The following is a 26292-nucleotide window of genomic DNA, read 5'->3' on the forward strand; positions in this document are numbered from 1 at the left end:
ACCTACGGTACTTTGCATCCCCATCTACCGAGTCTCTATGCTAAATCCGATCAAACCATGTCGAAATCAAGATCTCAATCTCCATCCAAGGGCAAGGAAGCGCAAGACACTGACAATGTCTTGGACGTTCCTTGGGATGTACCACCTCCGTACGAGCTGCATTCCTCAGGGTCAGTCCTCGCCAGCACGTCGCGCGTCAACGGTACGATTGACCCCTTTTTGTCCTTTTTGAAGCTATCGTGATGCTGACTGCGCCAAGACCATGGTGGGATCGATATTGAGTTCTCGTCGCTGCAGCCCGACGAAGTCAATCGCCTTCTTCCTCCCGACAAAGCCCAAGAAATTGAACCAACCACCAGCCTCCCTGCAGCTGCCCCCTCGGGGCCGTGTCCAACCCTCAATGTCGTTATTCAAGTTGTTGGCAGTCGAGGTAGAGTCTGACGACCTTCACGTTTTCTTCCGGAACTAAACAGACTTAGGCGATGTTCAACCCTTCATTGCCCTTGGCGTCGCTCTCCAGCGTTACGGCCATCGCGTGCGATTAGCCACTCATGATACCTTCACAGATTTTGTCCGTTCCTCCGGTCTGGAGTTTTACCCCGTCGGGGGAGACCCTGAAGATCTCATGGCTGTAAGACTATCGACCTATCTCCCAATACCCAAGTACTAATTACATGGCTTTAGTATATGGTCAAGAATCCCGGATTGATTCCTTCCATGGAAAGCCTTCGTGGTGGTGATATCGGCCGAAAGCGCGTCATGATCCATGATATGTTGAGAGGCTTTTGGAGCTCTTGTGTCAAACCGGACCTCGTATCGAACCGTCCCTTCGTCGCCGATGCTATCATCGCAAACCCGCCGAGCTTCGCACACGTCCACTGCGCTCAAGCCTTGGGTATCCCGCTCCACATGATGTTCACGATGCCTTGGACAGCGACAAGATCATTCCCTCATCCTCTAGCCAATATTCAGTCTCAGAACATGGATCCCAGGGCTTCCAACTATCTCAGCTATGGCGTTGTTGATCTAATGACCTGGCAAGGGTAAGATCTTATAGCGACCTTTACTTCCTCGTGTTGATGCTAACCGTCGCAGACTTGGAGATGTCATCAATGCTTGGAGAGTTAGTGACTTGCATCTGGATCCTTTGGCTGCTGCTGTTGGCCCCGACATCGTTGGCCTCATGAAAGTACCATATACTTATTGTTGGTCGCCAGCTCTAGTTCCAAAGCCAAGTGATTGGGGAGAGAGCATTGGTAAGACTTTCCCGGGGCATACCGATTTGGATAGCGTGCTGATTTATCCCCTAGATATTTGCGGATTCTTTATGCGAGATGAACCCTCCTATACACCTCCCCAAGACCTTGCAGACTTCCTGGCAAGAGGACCACCACCAGTATACATAGGGTTCGGAAGTATCGTGATCGATGACCCTACGGCCCTAACAAACATCATCAAAGAGTCTTGCAGGGCTGCAGGAGCCAGAGTAATTATATCTCGGGGCTGGAGCAAGCTAGGTGGAAATGACTCTAGCACCGACTCTGTTTTCTACTTGGGCGATTGCCCTCACGGTATGTAGTCCGTCCCAAGTCATCAGTCTATTATCTAACCTTATGATAGAGTGGCTGTTCAAGCGCGTTGCTGCTGTTGTCCATCATGGCGGCGCAGGCACTACGGCTTGTGGCCTCGTCAATGGTCGACCGACAACTATTGTGCCATTCTTCGGCGAGTGAGTTTCTTCTCCAATCGCTTCTACAGATAGCTGTAGTAACATCTTCGCAGCCAGCCTTTTTGGGGAAGTGTCGTTGCGTCCAATGGGGCAGGTCCACCGCCTATCGCCTACAAGAGCATCTCCGTGGATAAACTCAGTTCCGCAATCAAGTTCTGCCTCAGTCCGGAGGCCCAAACTGCTGCCAACAGGATAGCGTCGCAGATGAGACAGGAGAGAGGTGTTGAGACAGCAGTGAACTCTTTTCACCGACATCTTCCCATAACCAACCTAACGTGCGAGCTCATACCTCACAACACTGCTAAATGGCAATACGTAGGCAAGTCGAAGAAGGGTGATAAGGGCCACGTTAGGGTATCAAACGCAGCCTTGAAGGTTCTGCTGGACGCCAAGAAAGCTAAGTTGACAGACTTTGAGCCGTGAGTTAATACCAATGCACGTGTTGCCGATGGCACTGACTTATGCATTCAGACTTCGACCGAATGAATACCTTGTTGAGAACGAACGCTGGGATCCTTTGACCGCTGGAGCCTCATCGGTTCTAGGCACCATGACAGACTTTACCTCAGCCTTGGGCGGTGCATTCATCGACCCCTTCAAAGATGTAAAGCGTGTTCGACCAGATGGCACTCGTCGCTCAGCAGGTACAGCGACAGCAGTTGCAAGCGGAAAGGCTCTTCAAGGCATGACAACCGCTGTGGTGAAGGGGTCGCTGGTGGATGTTCCGTTGGCTCTGGCTGAAGGACTTCGCAATACGCCACGACTGTATGGAGAAAAGGTCCAGGATCATGGCCCTGTGACAGATTGGAAGAGCGGCGGCACAGTTGCAGCAAAGGTATGTATCACTAACTGTGAAGCTGGAAAGGGATACTAACATGAGTTAGAACTTTGGTGTTGGCTTCTACGAAGGCATGACTGATATCGTGACGAAGCCGATGAAAGGTGCCAAAGAAGAGGGCGCATTGGGTTTCTTCAAAGGAGTTGGGAAAGGGTCTCTCAACATGGTGGCAAAGCCGGGCAGTGGTAGGTCTACGATGCATATTAACTTTCTGTGACATGTGAGCTAACAACGCTTTAGCAATGTTTGGATTGCTGGCGTACCCAGCCCAGGGAGTTTATAAGAGCGTTAGGTCTATGAAGACGAACAAGGCGAGGGAGTTGGTCGCAGCTGGTCGGGTTGAATCATTGTCTGATGGGCATGCTGGTTCATTGCAGTCAGATGCTGGCCAAGTTCTTAGACGATTCCAGGAACTAACGGCGTAAATAAATATATTTGATGTTCTCTTGGCTTTAATAGATAAGAATCAAAATTATTCAATTTGAGCGTTTTAAAACTACTTTATTTTATACTTTCGTGTTAATGTATAGCTTGGTAACCTGGAAGAAGCTCATATTCCGCCAGTATTTGCTGTCGGTATAGGGTGAATGCTTATCCACTTCAGCCCTTGAGGCTCTTAAACGAGTTTTCTCGTTTATCGTTTAGTAAGTTTGACATGAACGACATAGTGGGTCCCGTCGATCCACTGGTGAGATCCACAAGTATTTAGTTCCGACGCCAGTACTAAAAGAGGGCGCGACTTTCAACCTCGTTATTAATATTTTCATTCAACATTGGCGTCACAGCATCAATCATTTCTGCACTCAAGTGCGAGGTTTGAACATAAGAACAAGAGAATTTATTGCAATCTCTTCCCTGCCTCTACTACCTGGTCACTTCACTTCATTATCCAGTCAACATTACCTCCGAGTCCCTCGTCAACATTGGTGACGTGGCTGTATAACCTCATCCTGCCTGTCACCTAAAGAAAGCCCCCAGTTTCAACAGACAACGTTTTAGACTGACTCCTTACCATCTGTATGCTCAACAATGGTCGAAGTCTTACCCTCAACCCGAGCGGAATGCATACCAACTCCACCACTGGGGCCATCAAAGATCCAGGCAATCTCCTCCAAAGAAGGACCCTTTGTCTCCGGGAAGACGAGATAGACTCCAACAAACTCAACCATGACCCAGCCGACGAAGATGATGTAGAATTTCCAGGTAATATCCTTTAGACCAATAGGCACGACAAAAGTTGAGAGCATCATGAAGCAGAACTGGACGAAGTAGAAAAACGACAATCCCTTGGTTCGCATGCGATAAGGAAGGATCTCAGGGATGTAAAGACCAAGGTTACCGTTGAAACCGAGGTTGTAGGCGGGAGAGAAGAGGTAGAGGAATGCAACGACTGTATACGCGGCAGCTTTGTTGTTGTTGTCCTTGGCGAACACAGCACTTCCTGCAGTGATGCAAATGTCGATGACCCAGATGGCAGCAAGAGACCAAAGGAAAAGCTTGCGACGACCGACCTTGGCAGGCAACGTGGCGAAGTAAATGGCACTGAACCAAGAGAGCATCTGGTTTGTAGCGTTGATGAGAGTCTGCTGAAGATCCGAGTTGAGTCCGACAGAGTGCAGGATGGGGGAGAGATAATATGAGACAAAGGCGTTACCAGACATCTGTGAGCAGATAGCGGCCCAGACCATGATAAACATGCGCCTGCGGTTACCAGGAGTGCTTCCCAAGTCCTTGAGGAAGACGAAGATGTTGTTATGCTCAGATGCCTCTGCACTCAGCGTCTCAAGAATCTCATTGTACTCAAACTGAACAACAGGGTCAGACGAGTCACCCTCGCCATGGTACTTGGCGAGCATCTGAAGAGCCTCATCGTTGCGACCCTTGCTGACGAGCCATCTGGGCGACTCTGGGACAAACCAGACAAAGAGAAGCTGGATAACGGAGGGAAGACCCTGCAGCGCTGAGGGAATACGCCAGGATGCAGTGCTGTCAATGCGGAAAGTACCAAAAGTACACCAGCCGGCAATGATGGATCCGACGGAGTAAAAGGTGAGAAACAGAGCTGTAGCCGTACTTCGCTGAGCAGGGTGCGCAATCTCTGTGATGTAAGGAGCACCAACTCCAGCAACGACAACGCTGCCTGCGCCGATGATGACTCGTGAGATGATAAACATGGCAATATTCATAGCAGCGCCCTGGATAGCTGCACCAATACAGCAAAGAGCAGCGCCAGTAGCTAGACCCCATCTTCGTCCAAAGTTATCGGCCGCCGGGGAGATGAGAAACGTGCCCAGGATACCGCCGAGGGGGTAGGCGGCGTTGAAGAAGCCCAGCATAGCTCCCGTTGGAGTGCCGAAGTAAGTCTGCCAGTGGGTGACGGACTGCAAACCGTTCATCATACTTCCATCGAAACTAGACATCACATTAGCTTGAATGAGAGGATATGGGGGATGGAGACGAACCCTTGAGAAAAGATCGACAGAAGTGGGATCATCATGAGAAAGTTCAGGGTGCGCAGATTGGGCGATTTCCACCAACGCTTGGTATCTACAGGCGATGGCGGCAGAGCCATGGTGGTAGTTACTTCTGGAGAAGCCATTGCGAATACAATAAGCACTGAAGCAGAAAAGTAAAACTCGGTGCAATGCCAAGGTCAAGATTGAACGACTGGGATGAGAGCAGGAGTTTGATGCTGGCTCAGCCCATGGCTATATACATCCCTCTCACTCGCCACGTCCTGTACTCGGGACCACTTCGACCGAGACCAGCCCCCCCTCTCGGCCCATTCCCACGGGGTCATTGGGGAAAATCTGGGGTACGCTAGCAGAAAGCTCAAGGGGGTTCTGGACCATCACGTGGAAGACAAATCCGAATACTGGGCCGGCATTTAAGGGCCAACATGCCCCGAAGTTTCTGCACGTAAAATGCAACCTTGACGGCGAAACATAGACCGAAACAGCCATGGCCTCGTATGTTACTTCTTTTTTGTCTCTTAATGACTTTCCCCGGAAATAGACAGAGTGGAGAAGGTTAATGACTGATCGTGCAGATGTGAGAGGTGCAAGCAACGCAAGGCAAAGTGCGACCGCCGATTACCGGCCTGTCAGCGCTGTGAGAAGGCAAAGGTTGAGTGTGAGTATGGGGGGAGGCGGAAGCCGGGGTTTCCAGCTGGGCATCGCCAGATGTTGGAGGACAAGATTGGTAAGTCTCGACTCATTTTTACTCCATCATCTACGTTTCCGTAAGATAAGGTGACTGTCGGCTGACTGTTGGTTCTAGAGAGGCTGGAGTCCGAGCTACGCGCCATTCGCAGCACGCCGAGAACGAGCACATCAACTGATCAAGCACCTACACAAGACACAATCGAAGTCGACAACAAATCACCCAATGAACAAGCAATTCGTTCAATGCCCGTCGGTGAAGCATCACCTACCTTTGAGCGTACCCGCAGAGTCACAGAGCGCAGACCCCCAACAGACCTCGTCGTTTCTCTCGCCTCTCTCTACTTTCGCCACATCCACCCATGGTTTCCCTTCCTAGATGTCCAGCGCGTCTGCGCCGATATGGGCTCTATGGATGAACCTGCGCTGCTATACTACGCTCTCTTTGGTGTCACGCTGCCGTACTCGTTTGACTCGCGTCTTGATCAGGCGTCGAGCGATTCGTTTTGGAAATACTCTAAGCGCAGCATATTTGTTGATGTGCTGGAGGAACCGTCGTATAGCTCGTTAGAGGTTCTCACAGTACTTGTCTTGGATCTTTCGGGCATGACGCATGGACCTCAGGTTTGGGGTCCCTTGGCTGTAGCTACGAAACTGGCTGTGCAGCTTAAGAACACGGATGGGCTTGTCTTCCGCACGTCGACTGAGGCTGAGAGCAGTGAGTCGCTGAGCAAGAGCGATGGTATTTTCCGACAGCGGTTGTTTTGGGCTATCTACGCTCTCGACTGCACCATTTGCATCACCACCAACCATCATTCGACGTTGGGCGACGATCATGTTCACCACTTCCTACCTGCGCGACAGCAAGTCTGGCGGGAGAACCTGTCAGAGGTAGACGATGCATCTCTTACCCCAGCCTCTGTATTCAGCTACCAACTAGAGCTATTCGATCTTTCTCGGAGAATTCACAGGGCTGGAATGGAATACAGTACTCTCTACAACAACCAAGAGCTGGAGTCGACTTGGCTTGGAGAGTTTCATAACACCGCAGCTGAGCTCAATTCCTGGATGGAGACGCTGCCATCGCGGCTGTTTTGGCATAACCATAACATTGTCGAGGATCGTGTTCCAGGCGCTATCCGACCAGCTACCTTCATGCTATACGGGTACTATTACGCGTTGGAGATCTACCTCAACGGCTTTCTCGCCGTACCATGTCATTTCAACTTCCAGTCCGATTCGCATCATGAGATCCGTCACCAATGCTTAGAGCGATGTCTCAGCAGCGTACAAGCCTTGGCTCAGATTGTCACAAAAGTGGCTGACCAAACTGTCGATAAGCTCGGCTGGCCTTTTGCCTGGTCAGTCTGGGTGGCTGCTCGCTTCTTGACGGCGCATAGGTACTTCACAGGAGAGACTGGTCCCGAGATCATGGCAAGAGTCTCGCTTTTTACGACATTTCTCAGTACCATGGGTCGCTTCTGGCAGATCAGCGCCAGCTACGCTAGGATGCTCCGTCGCGCAACATCTGACCTGGATGCAGGCACTGAGCCAGGACAAGGGACCATTCTTCAGCTCATGGCTGATCTTAGAGTCCCAACGTCTCATATTGAGGATCAGTTTAGACCAGACTCTATGCTGCACGGGGTGATTAGTCCTGGACAGTCTGTTTCGACATATGATAACCCGAGCTACATGGACGTTGAGAGACTGGATACTCTTCTTCCTGTTTTCGCTGACGATGCGTGCTTTGATATGTCTCAAGAGCAAGATAATTGGTTTCGCATGCCGTTATTTGCATCATCGGCATATCAACAATTCAACGCGCCAGAGCAGGAATGACATTTAGTCTTAAACTTAATATTGACTTTCTATTGCCTCAAATAATAATCAACTGTTTCTAAGATCTTGTCCAAGTGAAGCTCATGTTCTGCGAGCTCTTCTCAACCATCCCCGGCCACCCTGGTAATTTCACATGCACAGAGATTGACTCGTCTAATCCCTCAATACCCAACGTGACTAGCGTCTCTCCATCTAAAGAGCTCCAAGCAACCTTTGCCAAGACCAACTTTCCTTCTCTATAAAACGGAACTGTTGCTTCGAGAGATGTATACAGCCCCAGGCGCGGAGCAAACTCCAGCTCCTGCCATCCAGGCTTTGCAGGCCGTATCCCTGCAACCTCGGCTAAGAACTCGTAGATGGGAGCGCTGCCCCAAGCATGGCAATCCGAACGGTGTGAAACGTCGTCTTCTTCCCAGGTAGTCAGACCGAAAGATAATTGATGACGCCATGGCTGCCAAAGAACATGGAACAATTCGTCATACAGAGACCCTCCTGCGATACTGATGGCTCGAAGTGTATAAAAGGACATGGAGATCGACGTCTTGGTGAGAGGCACACCACTTTGAGAACTTCCTAGAGCGCGCTTGAGTAATGCCTGAGCGCTGTTACCACATACCGCACCGCTGAGAACTGCCCAGACCTGGTTATGCTGGCTACGGTCAGCCTTGGGGTCTGAGCAAGCAGCAATGCTGTCGGTAAAGTATTGCCCATCATAACACTGCCGTTTAACCGCATCGACAATTAGCTCAGCCCGATGAGAATACTCATCTGCAAGGGAAAGTCGGCCTGCACACTCTCCCTGCAACTTGGCCGCTAGTTTGAGAGTGTACGCATATAAGCTGTTTGTGTATGTCGAAACACCGGAGTTGGCTGCTGACGGAGGAATGCCGTACGGCCTCCACTGCTCCGCCCAATCATGAAAGTTCCAAACGCCCTTCTCTTTTCCTAGACTTACAAGATCCAGGCGATGATCAATGCGTTCATGGAAAAACCCCAGGACAGCATCAACAACGGGTAAAAGAGGCCGAACAAACGCCTTGTCAGCGTAGTAAAGAAAATGATCGTGCAGCATGCAGATCCAGTAGAGGGAGAAGTGAGGGATGATCTGCAATTGAGTCGATGGCGCTCTACTAGCTGTAAGCCCAATACGAGGCTGAAAGGAGCTGTGAAGCTGCACGATTGCCTGTCTCGCTAACCGATCATCGCCAGATACGTGGTAAGTGAAGAGACATGAACTTCGTGTATCCATGGCGTATTGAAGTTGCTCGTAGAAAGGGCAGTCTTCGTAGCAATCATGCATGCAGTTTTGTAAAGTTCGGATACTCGTGTCGTACAACGCTCCCAAAGTCCCATCATCTGTGGTCGTGCTTATCGTTGATAGTACGTCCAATGGGTAATTAACAACGTCAATATCGATACCACGCATGATCAGATCAGATGACCCAGTCTCAATGTTTAGTCTTATGAAGCGAAAGGTACGCCAGTGGAAAGGCATGTATACTTCTTCTGTATCTTCCTCATCGTAGTAGCCCAGACGTGGATTCCCATCTTTTCCCCGGAAAGTGTAAATATCCTTGGGCCCGATTAGAAACTTGCTTGTATCGCATCTATTTCCCTTGCAACGGAGATATGGAATCAGCACTGGAGTGTCCTCATAACTTTCAGAATACGTTATCGTAAGACAAGCGCCTCCAACTTCCGGACGGACGAAGCGGAAGCGGATAAAAGCAGTTGTATGCACGGGAGTCTCAAGGTCGAGTTGATGACTTGATCGAGCGGGAAGAAGGAGATTACTGTCTGCTGATTGAATACCCAGCAATCCTGCACTCCAGGTGCCATGGGGCAAGTCGCTCTGAACGTTGTGAATAGCGCTGAAGTAAGACTTATGACCTCTCATCGGCGGAATGAGACGCGGCGATAATTTCCACGGCGCCGTGACACCAGTAGAGTTCTGAAAACGGAGCAGTATCGCCGGAATCCACTCCAATGACGTATCGCGTGATGCCGAAACCAATTCGTATACGTGAAGAAAATCATCCTCTTCCTCGTCGATGCGAAGAGTCACATTGTGGTCTATCGCCGTTTGCCAAAGCTCACTACTTCGAATCTGCGGTGCCCAGACCTCATCATCAACAGTCGTTGCGATCTTGACACCACCTGTTCCCAGACGCGGAAAGCTAGTCCCGTACGACGTCCCGTGAAATAGTCGGAGGACATGTATCGCGATGTGATTCTCGCCCAAGCGCAAATACGGGCTGATGTCGACTTCGTCGTAAAACCAGAGACTCGCATCTCCCTTAACAGGTCCGAACGCGGCCAATTGCTTGTTGACGTATAGCTTGTATCGTGTATCAGCCGTGATTTGAAGTGGAAGCGATGTTGGTATCTCCGCATTGACAAAGAATGTCTTGCGGAAATGAACGAAGCGACCGGCGGTAGACGTGGCTTTTTCGATGAAAGCGGGATTCCACATCCAAGATGTGTCAAATTGTTCGGCTGCCATGATGGGGATATTCTCGAGTTGGAGGCGGTAATGTCGGAAACAACGAGGGAAGAACTAAAAGAAGGGCGTTTGGAGTGGCAGGCAAGCAATTCCTCAGCTATTGTCAAGCGTAATTTCAATGTGGTGGCACTCGCATGACCCACGTTGAGCTGGGGACCCTTCGGATCTTGTAAGACCGAGACATACCTCGTTTAACGGGAGCGAGCGGGTTGACATGCACCGGCCAGCCCGACCCATTCTACATCCATGCAGATTTAATTGTTATCTCGGGGATATGTTTAGCGTGGCCTTGTGGGAATTAAATCTTTATGGTTCGATTCTTTGATAACTATTTTCCTGAAGGTTCGGACCGTAGGATGGGGAGACGCTGTATCAAATTATCTCATACTGGAACAACATCATACTGAGTTCCTGCAACAAAATCTTGCCATGATGTAGTTAAGGCCCTAAAAGGATTACTGTCACGCCACTTCCAATATTCGAGACAAATTGTGCTTGCCAAACTGACATTCGCAAATCCATGACGCTCCTTTCTCTTGAACCAATTCAACGCACGCATCTTGTGCGCTTCATCATAGCAATCACTTGCTATAACCATGCAGGGCCATAAAACAATGCATCCGTCAAGATCAGTAGCAACATCTTCAGCCGCTTCAAGATGAGTCAGTGCTTCAGATATAATATCTTGTAGCTGCTCTGGCGGCTTGTGGCGGATCCGTCTTTGGAAGTGTATTATTGTGGCGTAGTGCCAGACCGAGGCATAGTGTTGATTAATGAAGTTGACCTTTTCACTGCGGAATTGATTGTGTTGGGTTGTTGGGCTGACTTGTAGATAGATCTGAAGTTCTAGCTGGTCGACCAGAGCGAGATCTTTAATAGCATCTTGTTTCGAGAGCGTATTGATTTGAGATATGATACCGACGAGAGCCTTTGTGACACTGTGATGTTTAGAGACATAGTCCTCGGTGGTCGGGAGTTGAGACACCATATCTGCAAGGTCATGCTGTGTATCAACATCGCCCAACACGACGAGACAAAGACATTGCAGAACCACAACGTGTAATTCAGATCCCGGTTCCAGACCTTGATAGAGTTTCCCCTGTACTATTATCCTAAACGCAGCTTGTATATGAGCTTTCCAGCTACGAGGATGTCCCGTCATGGTATCCTGCATGATACACATCGCAATAGCGGCTAGAACAGAGGCATAGTCCATGTTCTTCGGTTGCGAAATGGACTCTTGTAGATTCTGCAGTGCTACCTGTGCATTCCATGCTGATTGTGTATTCGTCTTGTCGTGCCGTAGGGTATTCAGATTATGCGCGGCAGCAGCACAAACTCCGTGCAACACTGCAACGTGACTTTTGGAGGTGCCAGTGACGCCCTCGGAAGCTAGGCGCAGATATATCACTCGGTATGGGTTATCCAATGTGTCGATTGGGACCATGTTTCTACACATGTGGACCAGCCAGTGATGGATCAGCTCGGTCTGTTGTCGAGACATAGAAATTGGGTTAAGACTGGTTTGTGGCGGCGGCACTTCATCGAACGGAGTGCTGTTGAATTGCCAGTAATTCTGTGATGACTGGTTCTCTAGTGAAACTGCTAGAGCAAAAGTCGCATCGTTTTCCACATCGAGCGGAAGGATTCCGAGTTCTGTCCATGACGCTTGTGACTCGAGGTCACAAGCGCTCGGGCCAAAGAACCATTCTGCTGAGAAAAGCTCATCCAGTACCAGATCATCATTTTCATCAATATAATCATGATTCGACCTAGTAGCTTGATGCGCAAAGGTGTCGAATATGGTGACATGTGATGGTGCTTCATTGCTGGACTCTGGTAATGAATGCTGACTTGTACCTATCAACGACTCGTTGGAGTGGGGCGTATGAGCATTCTCTGTTGCGGTTTCCTCCACCAGTCCTTGATTTTCCTGACATTCTCCTGGATCATTTCGATCCTGCTCTGACGACTCGCAACCAATGTTCTGTCCAATGCTGAACACAGAAAAGGGACCGAACGTCTGTGTCTCATAGCTAGCCTCTGTATAACAGCACTTATTGATCATATCATCCAGGTCGACTGGAGGTATTTCTACGCCGTCCGTATCAAGGTCGAGAAGTACTCTGAAGGGAGTTTCCTTCTCGTTGCTTTTCCACGTAAGGCGAACTCCATAGCCCTCGCAGATTCGACGTGCTTTAGTGCAGCGGTTGCAGACAGGCTGCACTTCGTCGCATTTCACTCTGCGGGCCCGACACGTCCAGCATCCTGTGAATGTCTTGGACTTTTTTCTCATCACGTGAGTTGGTGGTTCTGCAACTGGCTTTGCTGATGACTCGATTTGGGTGTTGCAAAGAGAAGCTGGACAAACTCAATAGCCTTAACCGTCTTGGAGTTGTTGATGGACGAGGCCGGGCAACCGGCTGGTTGATGCGGAGTCCTCTTAGCTGTTATGCTTATCGGCCTCCGCGGACAGCACCTAGCGTAAGATGGGGTAACTTGTCGCTTTTCCCGATATGGAATAAATTCGCTGGCTAAAGTTACTCAATTGGTATGTAGTCTTATCATAGCCGCGGCAGTATATATACGTATTGGAAGATCATTGATTACAATTTCCCCGCTGTAAGCATCTTTGCAGCATTCATCAACGCCGTGCCAGTTAAAGAAACCCTCTCAAGACTCAGACTCATGATCTCAACTACATTACCCCACGGGTCCTGGGTATATATCCCCTTATGTCCCTCAAGTCCAAACCTAGAATAATCCATCCACCCTCCCAATGTCCTTCCACCCTCGTCTAGGATTTTCTTTACCAATATTTCAGGATTTCTATCCGTCACACATATATGGAAAATGCCAGCCCTTGAATACTCAAATTCTTCTTCTCGAGGCCTCGGTGGCGGGTCGATGAACTGAAAACATTCGATGCATACGCCGTTGCCAGTTGTAAGGATAGCGAACTTTAGTTCTTGGAGTAATGGAGGGTACGAGACGAAGATTGTCTCAAATGGAGTCAGATCTTTAGCTCTGCTGCAATGCTGGATGTCGCCGATGATCTGGAAGCCGAGAACATTGGTGTACCATTTAATGAGCCCCTCAATATCGGTGCAGGAAATAGCTATATGGTTGATCGGACGGTTTGTGGGTTCCTGGACCAATTTAGCTGTAACTCTCTATACTATGATCGTTTACAAGGCTGGGCCACGTACCAGTTGAGACATCTTTAGCACTAACACAATAGTATGATCGGTTTATGTTGTTGAGCTGCTTCCTAGGAGGTATTTCACCAGGGTAATTGACTTCGCTTATATATGCAACTGTGAACTCCTTTATTTGCATTTCTATCACTACTTGAGGCTACCTGCCTAGCTGTGCGATCAGAAGAAAAGATTGAGCAAATCTTTCGAATTGATCTTTCCAAAAGAGGCAATCTCAAACGACTGGACTCTTTAACAGGTCGGTTACCTGTACAAAGTGCCCGCGGGTGCCGATGCGGGGTTTGAGGTGACAGCCACACTCCGGAACTCGATGGTATGAAGTCAAGACTCGCTTTAGCTTTCAGGACATATCGCGTTACAGGGTGCAGTAGATAATATAACAAGAGATGGAGACGAGAAAGAGCTCTCGATAAGTATTAGTCAGGGGTAAAAAAACTCTATATAATATAAAAGACACATTCTAGGCAAGAGATTATCTACCCATATGAGTGGGGGCAGACAGAAGATATAAAATTAAGCCAGATATGTAGTTTTTTGAAGATGAATACTTTTAGAAAAAAGAGCTTGAAGTGTGAACTCACAGAGCTATTGAGACTAATTATAGACTTGCGACTAATGCTGTCCCTTTGATCAGCTTCCGGGTCTCCTCCTCACAGAAGATGAACATATCCAGAGCCTCCTTGACCATGCGAGCCGCGTCCGAGTCCTTCTCTATAGCTAGGTCTAACGCCTTGCCACCATCAGCCAATAAGTCCACTTCCAGGTCTTTGCCAGTACATCCTCTCCCTTCACCCAGATGGCGAGTAAGCAATTCTTCTAGTCTTAGCGAAGGAATAGGTACATTATCAGCATAAGGGATTTGCAGGCTGGCTATCTTGGGAGAAACGGGCAGTGGGGTATCTCCAGGTGTTAGAATCTTGAACTCTTCTAATAGATCCTGGGGAATAGTTGCAGAATGGCAGCCGAGTTCAGCTGAGGCGAGAACTTCTTTGTAGGAGCGAAAGCTGATAGTGTGAGCTCCAATAAACTAGACGTGTATAGAGACAAAGATTCTCACTCAACATTCTTGATTAAAGGTTGTTCTTTGCCTGTGGCGGCAAATAAGGTCTTGTATGCTTGAACCATCTGGGCGATACGATGGGAGAACGGGTGCTCTAATGCTGGGTCTTGGACATGAGGCCACAGTGCTGGGTTCAAGTGGGTTCGTATTTCTAAAGCGCAACAAGTCAGCTAAAGCATTGTGAGCCGAATGGTCTCTCTTACCGTTGTAGTACGGGCTGATGTATAAGCAACCCGCCTGGCTGCACGACACTGCCTGGGCCACGCTAAACACGCCGGTACCCAAGGTCGAAATACCTTGATCTTGAAGAACCTTGGCAGCGTTCAGTCCAGGGCCTGTAGCCATGATCTTGATACAATATCTGCTCTTTGGGACCCCAGCCTTTTCAAATTCAGATACGTACAGGCGAGCATGATCCAAAGTCTCTTGGAAATTGTATGCAGCTGAAGGGCTCGTCTGAACCAATACGCGACCTTTGATCAGGCTGGCGTTTCTCTTACAGAGATGAACGGCCTGTGACGGTTAAGTTTGAGCGAGTGAATGAAATACGTGTAGTCTTACTAGTCGCGAGCATATGGCAAGAAAGCCCTGGTTCTGAAGCTCGAACACCGTGGTTTTGATCAACTCTGCGTTCGATGCATCCTGGAGAGCTAAAGACAGCCAGGCCGGATTGCAGGTTTGATCATTGGGAGTGATTGGTAGAGATCGTATGAAGTCAGTGCTGAGCGAATCAACGTCAATATTGACAGCGCAGAGTTTTAGTAGTAGATCAATATGAAGGTACACTCCAAGAACTTACTCCTTTGCTCGATTTCATGCAGGAAGGTGTTCTCGATTTGAGGAATCATGATGCTAGAAGTTTGGGATCACGAGTAGTATTAGTATAAGTGGAATTACAAAACCATAAGAGCTTTCTCTCTCTTTCTCAGTTAACTATAAGTTCTTATACTCATATCTTGCCGAGGTTCATCTCTGCCCTAATCTTGGGGACAATAATTGCCGATTATACAGTAATGCAATGGTCTTTGAGAATCTGACCCAGCGCAACAATAGTTGCACAAGCCATGTCAAAGCTCCCAAAAGAGATTAGTTACATATTTGTGGGTCTCGCTGTGGACTGCCTGAAAGGGCGAGATGGTGGAGTGGAGTGGAAGCTCTGAGTGCGATACTCAATTACAGCCATGAACAGAAGTCAAGGATAATTGTTACATCACCGTAGAAGAAAAGAATCATAATAACAATTCCATCAAAGGCTCGGTAATTCTTTCCATTCACGTTCAAACTTCAAAAAGGGACAGGTTTCAAAACACATTGTATGCAAAGGCTAAAGTAACTAATTCTGCGACAGCCGCGGCAATCCACGCAACAGTCCATGAGTAGCAGGTCTAAATTGAGATGTACTATGTCGATATATAAATCTGGTGATAGATATTCTGTAAATAACATAACATAATATGAAGTCCAGCATCTTCGCAGACATACTTTTCCACTTTCAAATCACCTTTAAATCTTTTAACACGTCTCCTTTCAGAAAATGGCAGTATCCACCTCATCGTCCTCCACGCAGTGGACACATGAGCCCGTCGACGTAGCCATCGTAGGCGGGGGCCTCAGTGGCCTTGCGGCTGCTAAAGATCTCGTCGCTGCCGGCAAGTCAGTCCTTGTCCTCGAAGCCCGAGATCGAGTCGGCGGAAAAGTCTACGACGTAGAGGTGAAGGACGGGAATGGCCATAAAGTCGAAGCCGGAGCTGAGTTTGTCTACAAGAACCACAAGAGGTTGCTTACTCTTGCCAGTGAGCTTGGCATCAAGACGTTCCCGACATACATCGAGGGCAATATGCTCATGTGGATACCTGGTCAGGGTCGTCTACTATACGATCCTGTCAAGACACAGGGAATGCCGCCACTATCTGAAGAGGACATAACAATTCTGGCTGGCATCACAGTGCAGGTCAATGAGATGGCAAGTGAGATCGACGTGCATCAGCCTTGGATGCACCCAAAAGCTAAGGAATGGGATCGTCTCACGCTGTCGTCATGGCTTGATGGCTTTGCTCGCGATGGTGTAGCGCGAGGAGTGATCGATATGACAAACAGAGCTATCATGTCGGCAGAAGGCGAGGATGTTTCACTGTTGAGCGCTGTGATCAATGTTGCACGAACTGGAGACCTAGAAACGAAGGGTCGAATGGAGATGTTGACCAACGTCAAGAATGGGTCTCTTGAAGAAAGAATCGAGGGCGGACCACAGAACATCGCTATCAAACTAGCTGAGCGCCTTGGTAGTGACACAGTCCGTCTTCGGGCACCTGTTCGACAGATCCTCCAGAACGACGCTGGATACCTCGTTGTGGGCGATTCATTCCGCGTTCAAGCACAAAAAGTCATCATCGCCATCCCCCCCACCCTCGCAGGTCGTATCGTCTATCAACCTCCCCTCCCCGCAGCTCGTGATCAACTTTGCCAGCGCGTCCCAATGGGTTCAATCGGAAAAGTCATCGCAATCTACAAGACCCCCTTCTGGCGGGACCAAGGCCTCAGCGGTGAAGTCGCAAGTCTCGAGGGTGTATCCCAGTCTACATTCGACAGTTCTCCCCCTGATGGAAGCTTTGGCGCTATGATGGGTTTTATAGAAGCCAACGAGATGCGAAGACTCGATGAAGCCTCTGAAGAAGAGATCTTTGCTGCTGTGACAGAAGACTTTGCTAGATACTTTGGTCCCAAGGCGAGGGAGGTCCAGTCCTGGGTTCTTCAGAGGTGGGATAATGAGGAGTTTTCGAGAGGTGGTCATACAGGATTGTTCCCGCCCAATGTCTGGACTCAGTTTGGACCTGCGCTGACGAAGCCGGCTAGGGGGGTCTATTTTGCCGGCACGGAAGCGTCCAGCTATTGGGCTGGGTTTATGGAGGGTGCTGTAATTGCTGGTGAAGAGGCAGCTGCAAAGATACTGAGCGCCTCTTGAGAGCACTCTTGAGGTTTCAATTTAAAGAGCTTGAAGAATATACAGCTTACTCTGAGGAATCAATGGCACCTTTTCTTGAGTGTCGAGAAGGGTGATCTTTGTTAATGGGATTCTAAACGAGCTTGTGAGAGCAATGCCATTATGAACACGTACCCATGTATTCGTCATTAGACATCAATTAGAAGGGTAACAAAACAGGGTTAAATAATAAACCAGCCCAGTCTGAATATCTAATTATAAGCATTGCCCTCCACTACAAGGTAGACGGTTAATAAAGACAGGATATATTGCTGCGTATTCCGATCTTCCCGAAAGTTAACTGCTGCAATGTTTCTCGGCTACTCTTGATATGATGCGACGACTGACTCAATCAATCTGGTCAACGGCTGGCCCAACCTTTTCCTGCACATAGTCACTCTCAAGTGCGAATTCTAACAGAGCCATTAGCAAGCTAGTCACAAAAGCGAATTGACAACAGCAGGACTTACGGTCGGCTTTAGTATACTTGAACTTTCTTGCTGGTACACGGTTCTCAAAGAGAATATCGATTTCACCAAAGGTACGATCCTTTGTCTCAGGAAGACGGAACCAGCACCAAATAAGACAAAGTGCATTCGTTCCAGCATAGAAAAGACCTGTTTTTGCACCCCAGCCCCAGCCTGGACTCGCTGTTAGCTTCTCTGACGGAAACCATCACCTTTCCTTGCAGATTAACGTACCGGACGCCGAAATCATCCTTGGCGTAACAGAATTATTGAAGATGGCAGTAAGGTTATACACAAACCTCCCAATGACAATAGTCTTATACCTAAGCCTTCCCGAAGGAGTCTCAGCCACAATAGGATAGCACACCGGCCCAATGGTGATCATGTTGCAAAGAGTCGACACCACAAAGAGTAGGCCAACTGCGAGATAAGCGTCTTTGCTGGTGGACCATCCGAGAGCTCCGATGGCAATCAGGCAGCAGAACATGAACACGAGGCCGCTCATGTAAATGGTCGCGCGTCCGAATCGAGGGAAAAGAACCCAGCAGATCATGCCGCCGATGATGTAGCATGCTGAGAGAGAGATGTTTAGGTTGAATGACTGGACCTGTGACCAGCCTGCGGCTTGGAGGAAGACGACGACGAAGCCGAGAATGGCGTTTCCACAGAGGATTTGGGCGGCCCAGACAACGCAGTTCTGTACACAAGTTAGCGTGAAGTGACAAAATATGTGACAACGGAAGCTCTCACAATTTCGGTTCGACGAAGGTTGGTACCCTTGAAGCATTCAATAATAGACGCTCCACCAGTTTCCGCCTTTTCCAAAGCCGTGGTATGCTGTATGTACGCCAAGCTTGCCTCAATCTCTCCTTCTCTATCCCCATCGTCTGAAGCAAGTCGCCGAAGAGATGTCTTAGCGAGCTCAAGTTTGCCGCGACGGACGGCGTTCCACGGAGATTCGGGAGCGAAGTACGCCACGAAGAAAAGCGGTACTGGCCAGACCCATTGAAGATAGAAGGGCAGCTTCCAGGCCAAATTACCCTCGATGTTTAGGCATGCTCGCACCACGCCTGATGAGATCAAGATACCGAGGCCCCAGCACATGCAGACCCAAGCGGTGACGTATGGACGGAGAATCGTGGGGACGACTTCGCAAGCGTAGGTAGTAGACAAGGTCTGGCGCAATGCTAATCAGTATGTGTTTCGAAACTGTAAGTTCCTTTTACTCACTTGGAAAACACCCCAAGCAACACCGCACAGAGCTTCACCAAATGCCAGAATGGAAAGAGACGGTGCAAAGGCGAGGATGAAGATGGTGCCTACAAGATACGCCATAAACACCATCATGGTAGTCCGAGCGCCGAATTTATCTTGTGCCCATGCGTTGATCAAAAGGCCGGCCAGTTGTCCTACTTGCGACGAGTTCGAGAGGCCGGATTGCCAGGCTGGCGAGATGACCTTTTTGCCCTCTTTGGCGCTGTACTCGCCGAAGTGGTCTTGGAACTGGGTTAGGCCGTAGAAGGATCCGAGCTGTTAGAGTCAGAAGTTAGCAGACTGGCGGAGAGGGGTTCATTGCGATTCAAGTTACATACCATGACCAAGTCGTAACCTTCCATTACCAGACTGATGGACAGGACGGAGGCCCAGAGCACAGCCTTTCTGTATTTCTTGAGGGCTTGGCGGATGGTGAGGTCTCTGTCCGCAGCGTTTCCATCTTGAGCGCGCTGGATAAGCTCGATGGTGTGAGGGTCACCAAGATCAAGACCCTCGAGCGTGTGCTTATTCACAACGATGTTGTCTGTACCCATGGCTGCGACTTGAAGTGTACAGTGAATAGCTCGCCGACCACTCTTGCTGATCCTCCGTGTTCAGCATGAGGGGTCGGCATCTCCCTTATAAGTCAGGTAGCTGTCAACCCCATGGGGAACTGAACTCTAGACTTTGGTCGCTTTGACCCCAAAGTACGTAGTGCGGAGAACCACCAGGCCTGGACCGCATTTGCCAGACAGTGGCGCCACAACTGGTGAAGAAACAGGGTCTCACAATAGCAGAACCAATTGGCGTCTGTCACAGGCCAAGCCTCGTGGCCCATCCCACCGGAAGTCCAACTTGACAAGCCATCCCACCGCGAACTCTATTCCAAGACATTCATCCCACCGGAAACGCGTCTGCTCATTACCTATACTTGTAGGATAGCAAAGGCACTTTTATTCGGTTATATCCACAGAGGCGTCACTACGTACCTTAGCTATACTACTTCTACATGATATTGAGGGATGCTACAGCCAGCGCCGCCAAATCGAGATCCGCGCCGTCTGATGTCGGGGCAGTTGTCACCATGTCCTGCTCTCTCTGTCGTTTATCTTCCTCAATAAATATTCAATGGAATCTTAGTCCCCCCATTTCTTGTTCATGTCATCTGTGCAAAAGTTTGGAAGCATGTCACAGCGAGTGTCGTATATATCCTTCATGGACAAGCCGGTGTACAAGAAGGACGTACAGATAGCCAAGAATTCCCGATCCTATAGCAGTTTCACTAAGTTCTTGAACATGATGCTTGCGAACTCAAAGAGCATAGCCATGTCATAGTAAGGCGATGGCGCGTCGGCGAAGCTGATTTGCTGATTGTACTCGTGCTGATTCTTGATCTTTTCCTTGCCCGCTTTGAGGTCATTCCAAAGCTGGAGGAAGTTCTTCTTTAAAACGTCCCGATTTTCATCATTGGCCTTGGACTGGCGAAACATGAACTCATCGTACGCAAGTGCAATTGGTGAATCTTGTTGCAGAACGCATCGTAGACGAGAATCCCGTCGCCCATGGTGAAATTGGTCTACGACTATGCCCTTGTACTCGAGCATGACACCATGATTGAAGCGGGCGTACGACATTGGACCGCGGCTTTTGGCAAAAGCGCCTCGCGCGCTTCCGCCATGTACGCTGCGTGAATAGCATTTCTGCCGATCTAGGGCAGTCCGAGTATGAGCGGGCCTAGAAGAAATGCATTCCACCTGAAGCTCATAGGGCAGAAGAGGAATATGGACCAGGATAGGTCGTTGCAGCGGACATGCGGACATCTATGCTTGCCGTCGACCTTGGCGGCGATGTTGACCTCTGTAACGGGATTGTGGGTGCCGATAACATTGCAGACCGTGAAATGAGGGTTACTGTCTCCATCAGGGAGAAAAGGGTCAACAACGAAGAGTGCTGGCGTTGTCTTGTCAGGATATCTGTCGATGTCTCCGACAGTAGGGTTCCAGTCCAAGTTGTTGAAGAAGTCAACAAGATGCCGAAAGTCTTTAGTTTACATGTCGTCCATGTTTTTGTAATTGAACTCGTTGTCCAGTTCGTACGCAAGCGCGACCGTTCAATCATTCGTCCTGTCAAAGACAGAATTGTCTCGTTGAAACCCTCAAGATAAGCAGCGAGTCTGTTTAGAGGTTGCCAAGAAGCCGCTCTAACCACGTGCCTAAGCAGCTTACCCACGATCGCGCGGTCACGACTGAGTGCATGGACAATCAGAGGGTCATCGTCTGCTACACTGTAGCGGCCTTTCGTTTTTGTCTGCCAGGCTTTGACCGATGGATGGTTAATAAGCAGCTGCGCCTTGTCGCCTTGGTACTAATATACTGTAGGTATCACTTAAGATCCGAGAAGCTTGACATGCGGCAACAATAGGAATAAATAGAGGCGAATGAAGTAATTATTCGCGATATGTAATAACTAAGGACACCGGCTTAGACAATTGGGAACATAAAAGTCCAACTACGCCCTAATCTTCCTCCAACTTCTCTCTCTTCTCAGTCTTATAATCTTGCGAATCATATGCTGCCGGGCTATGATTGTCAAAAACAGCAGCAATAGCTTCGAGACTAGGGCCCTTTGTCTCGATAAAGAACTTCCAAACAATAGCAAGCTCAATAGCAAGCCATGCGACATAAACAAAGTAAAACTTCCACGCAAGTGCCTGAAGACCGATAGGGTTGACCATGGTGTTGATAAAGTTACTCGCCTTTCCGAAGAACATGAGGAGCGAGAAACCCTTGGCACGAATGGGATAGGGAAGAATCTCGACAGGGTACGAGTAGAGGAGTGCGTTGAAGGCCAAATTGTAGAAGAAGTAGAAGAGGAAAAGCATTGCGATGACGGCTTTTCCGGCGGCGGTGTTGTGATCTTCGTTGAAGAGACCAGCGCAAAGGGTCTGAGACGCGAAAATGCCAAGCATGCCTCCAACAGAAAGGAGGAACTGGGTTCGGCGCTTCATGTAAGCGGTGAGGAATGCGGAAGCAACCGAAGTGAGCCAGTTGAAGATCATGAGGCAGCCGTTGAGAATGTTGCGCTCTCGAGCATCGGTGACGCCAACAGTTTCGAGTACACGAACAAGGTAGTAAGAAACGAGACCGTTGCCCGACCACTGACTGAAGCAGCCAAGACAAACCAGAATAAAGACTCGCTTTCTGTTACCAGGAGAGGTCAAGAGGTCCTTCCAACCTGTCTCATTGCTGACCTCAGCTTCAATGACATTTCGCATCTGGATGAACTCAAGCTTGACAAGTTCGTCATTCTCATCTCCATTACCATGCCATTTCACCAACAACGCCTTGGCTTCTTCACTGCGGCCATTCGCGATGAGCCATCGAGGAGACTCAGGAAGAAGAAAGACGCATGTGATGGGAAGCATAGCTGGGGCAGCCTGTAGAAGAGATGGGATTCTCCACGCCCATTCACTAGGAATGCTAAAGGTCCCAAAGGTCACCCAAGCAGCGAGGATAGCACCGATATACCAAGAGGTCTGATAAAGGGACGTTATGACTTGTCGTTCCTTGGGATGGGCGAGTTCGCCGATGAGCATGGGGGCGTAGGCGTTTGCGAAGACGAGACCGAAACCGATGATGAAGCGGGAGATGAGAAACATGGCGACTAAACAGGAGTTAGCTGAGTTACATAGTGGTGTGAGGTTACTTACAGTGAACAGAGGCACCTTGGATGACTGCACCGATGATCATGATTACAGCGCCAACAAAGATACCCATACGTCTTCCCCAGCGGTCACCGACCAAGCTGATGAATGGCGTAGCGACAACACAGCCTAGAGGGAGGATGGCTGACATGATACCAAGAAGTGCACCACGAGGTTGACCAAAGTCTAAGAGCTCTCGTTAGTAACAAGTCCATCCCAGAACAGACCTAGAACATTAGCGCACTTACAGTTATCCCAAGAAGGTACAGCTTGAAGGCCAGACATCATACTCGCATCGAATCCCAGGGTGATAGCAGCTGCTAAACAAGTTGGAATGATGAGGAGATACAGCCGGAGAAGATTCTTGTTGTGGTAGAATGGAGGCGTGATTGCAACAAGTTCCTGAATCCTCTGGTCAAGATCGAGGATCTGCTCGTCAACCACATGGCCTGCATTCTCCGCCATAGCGACATCCGCTTTGGCTTCAAGACTATTCTTGCCCATTTTGAGATCTGGATGAACACAACAGTAGAAGGGTGGTGCTGGGAGAGGAATAGAGATGCTCGTGTACTGCTACATGCAATGTCTTGACCTCTAATATACTCACCATTACAACAGTATGGGTCTTATCCCCCTGGAGTAGCATTGCAGTGCGGGGATCCCCGAGAAAAGTCTGCCTGACTCAACGACCCCACGGGGCTGGAAACAGCATGGAGTCATCTCCACAGGCCGGGAGACGAATGTTTAGCGATATACGAGTTTTCGGGCCATACCCGGCCATTGCATGACTCGTGCAATGGATGCTTCCCGTGCGAGAATACCCCTCATACTCTCATAGCAGTTGCACCGAAATTTACTGCCTACTAGCTCAATCCTAATTGTACTAAGCTTATTAGCAGCCCGAGCTATACTGACCTTATTCCCTTTTATTACTTGTGTCCAAGTCTTACCAATCCCAGTCGCACCTAACCGACTGTAGAGCAATAATCCATCATGGCAGCCTCACAAACCACCATCGAGCTCATTTCGAAGCTCACGGTTGAGGAAAAAGTCAGTCTTCTAGCAGCCGTTGACTGGTGGCGCACACCAACTACCAAGCGAGATGATGTATTCATTCCTCATATCAAAACGTCCGATGGTCCTAACGGTGCTCGTGGCGAGAGCTACGTAAGCGGTATCACAGCAGCTTGCTTTCCTTGCTCAACCGCCATTGGCGCAACATTCGATTCAGAACAAGCATATCGTCTTGGCAAAGAGATCGCAAAAGAGACCAAAACAAAATCCGCGAATGTTCTTCTCGCACCGACCATGAACATCATCAGATCTCCACTTGGTGGGAGAAACTACGAGACTTACTCTGAGGACCCGTACCTCATTGGAACTTTGGCATCGGCGTTTGTCCGCGGCTGTCAGAGCGAAGGCATTGCAGCTACGCCGAAGCATTTCGTCGCCAACGATTCTGAGAAGTCAAGGACGAAGATGACGTCGAACATTGATCGTCAGACCTTGCGCGAGATTTACATGCTTCCCTTCCAGCTGGTGATGCGTGACTCAGATCCCTGGTGTTTCATGACTTCATACAACCGCCTCAACGGGGAGTACTGTGCAGAAGATCACTGGTTACTCGAAGAGGTCCTCCGCGAAGAATGGGGATTCTCAGGTCTTATGGTTTCAGATTGGATGGGGACATACTCAACTGCTCAAGCACTCAACTCTGGTCTGGATCTTGAAATGCCAGGCCCGACGAGATGGCGTGGCCAGAAGCTTCTGAAGGAGATTGAAGCTGGCAACGTTACCACTAAGACTCTTGATAAGAGTGTTGGTAGGGTTATTGAGCTTGCGAGAAAGACTGGTCGTTTTGAGGATCCTGTCGAGAAGCCGGAGCGTTCAGTGGAAGATCCAGAGCGTCTTGAGTTCATCACCTCCATCGCAGCAGACGGAATGGTTCTACTCAAGAACGACAACAACATCTTACCGCTACCCTCAAATGCTTCAGTTGCTGTTATAGGTCACCATGCTCTTCACCCAAGCATCGGCGGCGGAGGCAGCGCAAAGGTCTTGGCTCAGCACATCATCTCACCTCTCGAAGGCCTCAAAGCGCAAGGTGTCAACTGCCGTCATGCACCGGGCGTTCCGGTCTTTGGGGCGCTACCCCACGCAGAACCAGAAACTATCTCGCCTGTACAGCTCCGCTGGTTTAACAGCTTAGTAGTCGGTGAGAACCTTGCCCATGAACAGACGATCACGCTCCCTGAGTACATGATCAAGGAGGCCTGGCCTACGTATCTCGAGAAGGAGTACTGCACTAATATGTCTTTTACTCTACGCCCAACAACAAGCGGGAGTCATGTATTCTCTGTCATCACTACCGGAAAGGCAGATGTGTTGGTTAATGGAGATAATGTTTTCCATCGTCCACAGGAGCCAGTCCTTCTTCCAGAGTCCTTCTACTTTTACAAAGCCAAGATTGAGCGACGCTTTACTCTTGATATGACTGCTGGTCAGGAATACAAGATCGAGTTGCACTCTTGGGCGACTGATCCCGAGGTTCTCTCCAAGATTGGCGGGACAATGTTTCAGGGCACTAGTCTTCGCTTCATGGAGCACGTCGATATCCCTGGTGCTATTCAACACGCTGCAGAGATCGCTGCATCTTCTGATGTTGCGGTAGTCTTTGTTGGCACGACGAATGAACTTGAGTCTGAAGGCTATGATCGCGATACAATGGACTTGACATCTGATCAGTACGACCTGATCAACGCAGTGGTGGTTGGCAATCCTCGTACAGTGGTCGTCAATCTCTCAGGATCTCCTGTCACGGTATCTCCCTTCATCGATCAAGTTCCGTGCTTTCTCCAAGCTTGGTTCGCAGGTCAAGAATGCGGCCACGCCATCGCTCGCGTTCTCCTCGGACACGTCAATCCATCGGGCCGATTGCCAATGTCATGGCCGAAGAGAAATGAGGATAACCCAGCTTATGGAAATTTCCCCTGCGATGATAATCTCGAGCTCAACTATGAGGAGCGCCTCAAGGTCGGGTACCGCTTCTATGATGACGAGACTGCGCCGAAGCCTCAGTTTCACTTTGGAGAAGGGCTTTCTTACACGACGTTTGAGTTAACTGGACGAAAAAGTACGAGCTCGCGCTTTGATAGTACTGAGACAGCCGAGACTTCACTCGTGACGGAGGTCAAGAACACGGGGGTGAGGGACGGTAAGCAAGTGGTCCAATTGTATGTGACTCCCCCGCCATGCGACGGGAATCCACGACCAGTCAAGGATCTCCGATCGTACTGCAAAGTGTTCGTCTCGGCTGGGCAAACAGAAGAGGTTTCGTTCAAGCTGGACAAGTACGCGTTTAGCTACTTTGATGCCACCGTAGACAAGTGGAAGATGCCCCAGGGTCAATTCCTTCTTCACATCTGCTTCAGTTCGGCAAGGACACTGCAGACCGTCAGCGTTACAAACCCGGAGACGCAATACTGGACAGGATTATGACCGTGTTGAGTTAGTACATGGGTCAAATGGCTAAGCTGG

General features: G+C 49.3%; 9 protein-coding genes across 9 annotated transcripts; 4 read left to right on the forward strand and 5 right to left on the reverse strand.

Moving 5' to 3' along the window:
• Positions 1-57: 57 nt before the first annotated feature.
• FOBCDRAFT_244032 (uncharacterized protein) lies at positions 58-2992 on the forward strand (the record flags this gene model as incomplete). The annotated part of the gene is made up of 10 exons (XM_059610577.1): positions 58-202; positions 480-631; positions 685-1043; positions 1096-1256; positions 1311-1571; positions 1621-1729; positions 1783-2148; positions 2201-2564; positions 2614-2752; positions 2808-2992. The coding sequence occupies 10 exons, from the start codon at positions 58-60 to the stop codon at positions 2990-2992; spliced, it is 2241 nt and encodes a 746-aa protein (XP_059465950.1).
• Positions 2993-3382: 390 nt separating this feature from the next.
• FOBCDRAFT_168906 (general substrate transporter) lies at positions 3383-5225 on the reverse strand. The gene is made up of 2 exons (XM_031190905.3): positions 5030-5225; positions 3383-4979 (listed from the first exon to the last, which is right to left on the reverse strand). Exons 1-2 carry the CDS (start codon positions 5164-5166, stop codon positions 3563-3565), a joined length of 1554 nt encoding a protein of 517 aa, XP_031032136.1. The 5' UTR covers positions 5167-5225; the 3' UTR covers positions 3383-3562.
• A 303-nt stretch (positions 5226-5528) lies between these two features.
• Positions 5529-7570, forward strand: FOBCDRAFT_264530 (uncharacterized protein; the record flags this gene model as incomplete). Its single annotated transcript, XM_031190906.2, has 3 exons — positions 5529-5536; positions 5617-5768; positions 5847-7570. 3 exons carry the CDS (start codon positions 5529-5531, stop codon positions 7568-7570), a joined length of 1884 nt encoding a protein of 627 aa, XP_031032137.2.
• A 58-nt stretch (positions 7571-7628) lies between these two features.
• FOBCDRAFT_145538 (uncharacterized protein) lies at positions 7629-13246 on the reverse strand (the record flags this gene model as incomplete). Its single annotated transcript, XM_031190908.3, has 4 exons — positions 7629-10066; positions 10260-10311; positions 10462-12408; positions 12743-13246. Coding segments are annotated over 4 exons (4941 nt in total), but the record flags the coding sequence as incomplete, so codon positions are not given.
• A 643-nt stretch (positions 13247-13889) lies between these two features.
• FOBCDRAFT_145680 (uncharacterized protein) lies at positions 13890-15199 on the reverse strand (the record flags this gene model as incomplete). The annotated part of the gene is made up of 6 exons (XM_054707060.2): positions 13890-14295; positions 14349-14502; positions 14555-14712; positions 14755-14864; positions 14913-15001; positions 15151-15199. The coding sequence occupies 6 exons, from the start codon at positions 15197-15199 to the stop codon at positions 13890-13892; spliced, it is 966 nt and encodes a 321-aa protein (XP_054563035.2).
• A 686-nt stretch (positions 15200-15885) lies between these two features.
• Positions 15886-17313, forward strand: FOBCDRAFT_279899 (amine oxidase; the record flags this gene model as incomplete). The annotated part of the gene is made up of 1 exon (XM_031190911.2): positions 15886-17313. The coding sequence occupies one exon, from the start codon at positions 15886-15888 to the stop codon at positions 17311-17313; it is 1428 nt and encodes a 475-aa protein (XP_031032142.2).
• A 72-nt stretch (positions 17314-17385) lies between these two features.
• On the reverse strand, positions 17386-19672 carry FOBCDRAFT_323364 (general substrate transporter). Its single transcript, XM_031190912.3, has 6 exons — positions 19391-19672; positions 19029-19328; positions 18549-18974; positions 18033-18495; positions 17802-17972; positions 17386-17744 (listed from the first exon to the last, which is right to left on the reverse strand). The coding sequence occupies exons 1-6, from the start codon at positions 19604-19606 to the stop codon at positions 17680-17682; spliced, it is 1641 nt and encodes a 546-aa protein (XP_031032143.3). The 5' UTR covers positions 19607-19672; the 3' UTR covers positions 17386-17679.
• A 1808-nt stretch (positions 19673-21480) lies between these two features.
• Positions 21481-23259, reverse strand: FOBCDRAFT_190455 (general substrate transporter; the record flags this gene model as incomplete). The annotated part of the gene is made up of 3 exons (XM_059608694.1): positions 21481-22715; positions 22762-22941; positions 23004-23259. The coding sequence occupies 3 exons, from the start codon at positions 23257-23259 to the stop codon at positions 21568-21570; spliced, it is 1584 nt and encodes a 527-aa protein (XP_059467897.1). The 3' UTR covers positions 21481-21567.
• Positions 23260-23748: 489 nt separating this feature from the next.
• FOBCDRAFT_253300 (glycoside hydrolase superfamily) lies at positions 23749-26253 on the forward strand (the record flags this gene model as incomplete). The annotated part of the gene is made up of 1 exon (XM_031190915.2): positions 23749-26253. One exon carries the CDS (start codon positions 23749-23751, stop codon positions 26251-26253), a length of 2505 nt encoding a protein of 834 aa, XP_031032146.2.
• Between the last annotated feature and the right edge of the window lie 39 nt (positions 26254-26292).

This window comes from Fusarium oxysporum, chromosome X (genome assembly GCF_013085055.1).
Source record: "Fusarium oxysporum Fo47 chromosome X, complete sequence".
Lineage (NCBI taxonomy): Eukaryota > Fungi > Ascomycota > Sordariomycetes > Hypocreales > Nectriaceae > Fusarium > Fusarium oxysporum.

Bases quoted from the DNA above. Each gene is read 5' to 3' on its own strand.
- FOBCDRAFT_168906 (XM_031190905.3), bottom strand. From the start codon at position 5,166: ATGGCTTCTCCAGAAGTAACTACCACCATGGCTCTGCCGCCATCGCCT. The intron at 4,980-5,029 runs GTTCGTCTCCAT...TGTGATGTCTAG, and splicing joins CTGTCGATCTTTTCTCAAGG to TTTCGATGGAAGTATGATGA.
- FOBCDRAFT_323364 (XM_031190912.3), bottom strand. From the start codon at position 19,606: ATGGGTACAGACAACATCGTTGTGAATAAGCACACGCTCGAGGGTCTT. The intron at 19,329-19,390 runs GTATGTAACTTG...TGACTCTAACAG, and splicing joins AAGGTTACGACTTGGTCATG to CTCGGATCCTTCTACGGCCT. The intron at 18,496-18,548 runs GTGAGAGCTTCC...ACTTGTGTACAG, and splicing joins ACCTTCGTCGAACCGAAATT to AACTGCGTTGTCTGGGCCGC.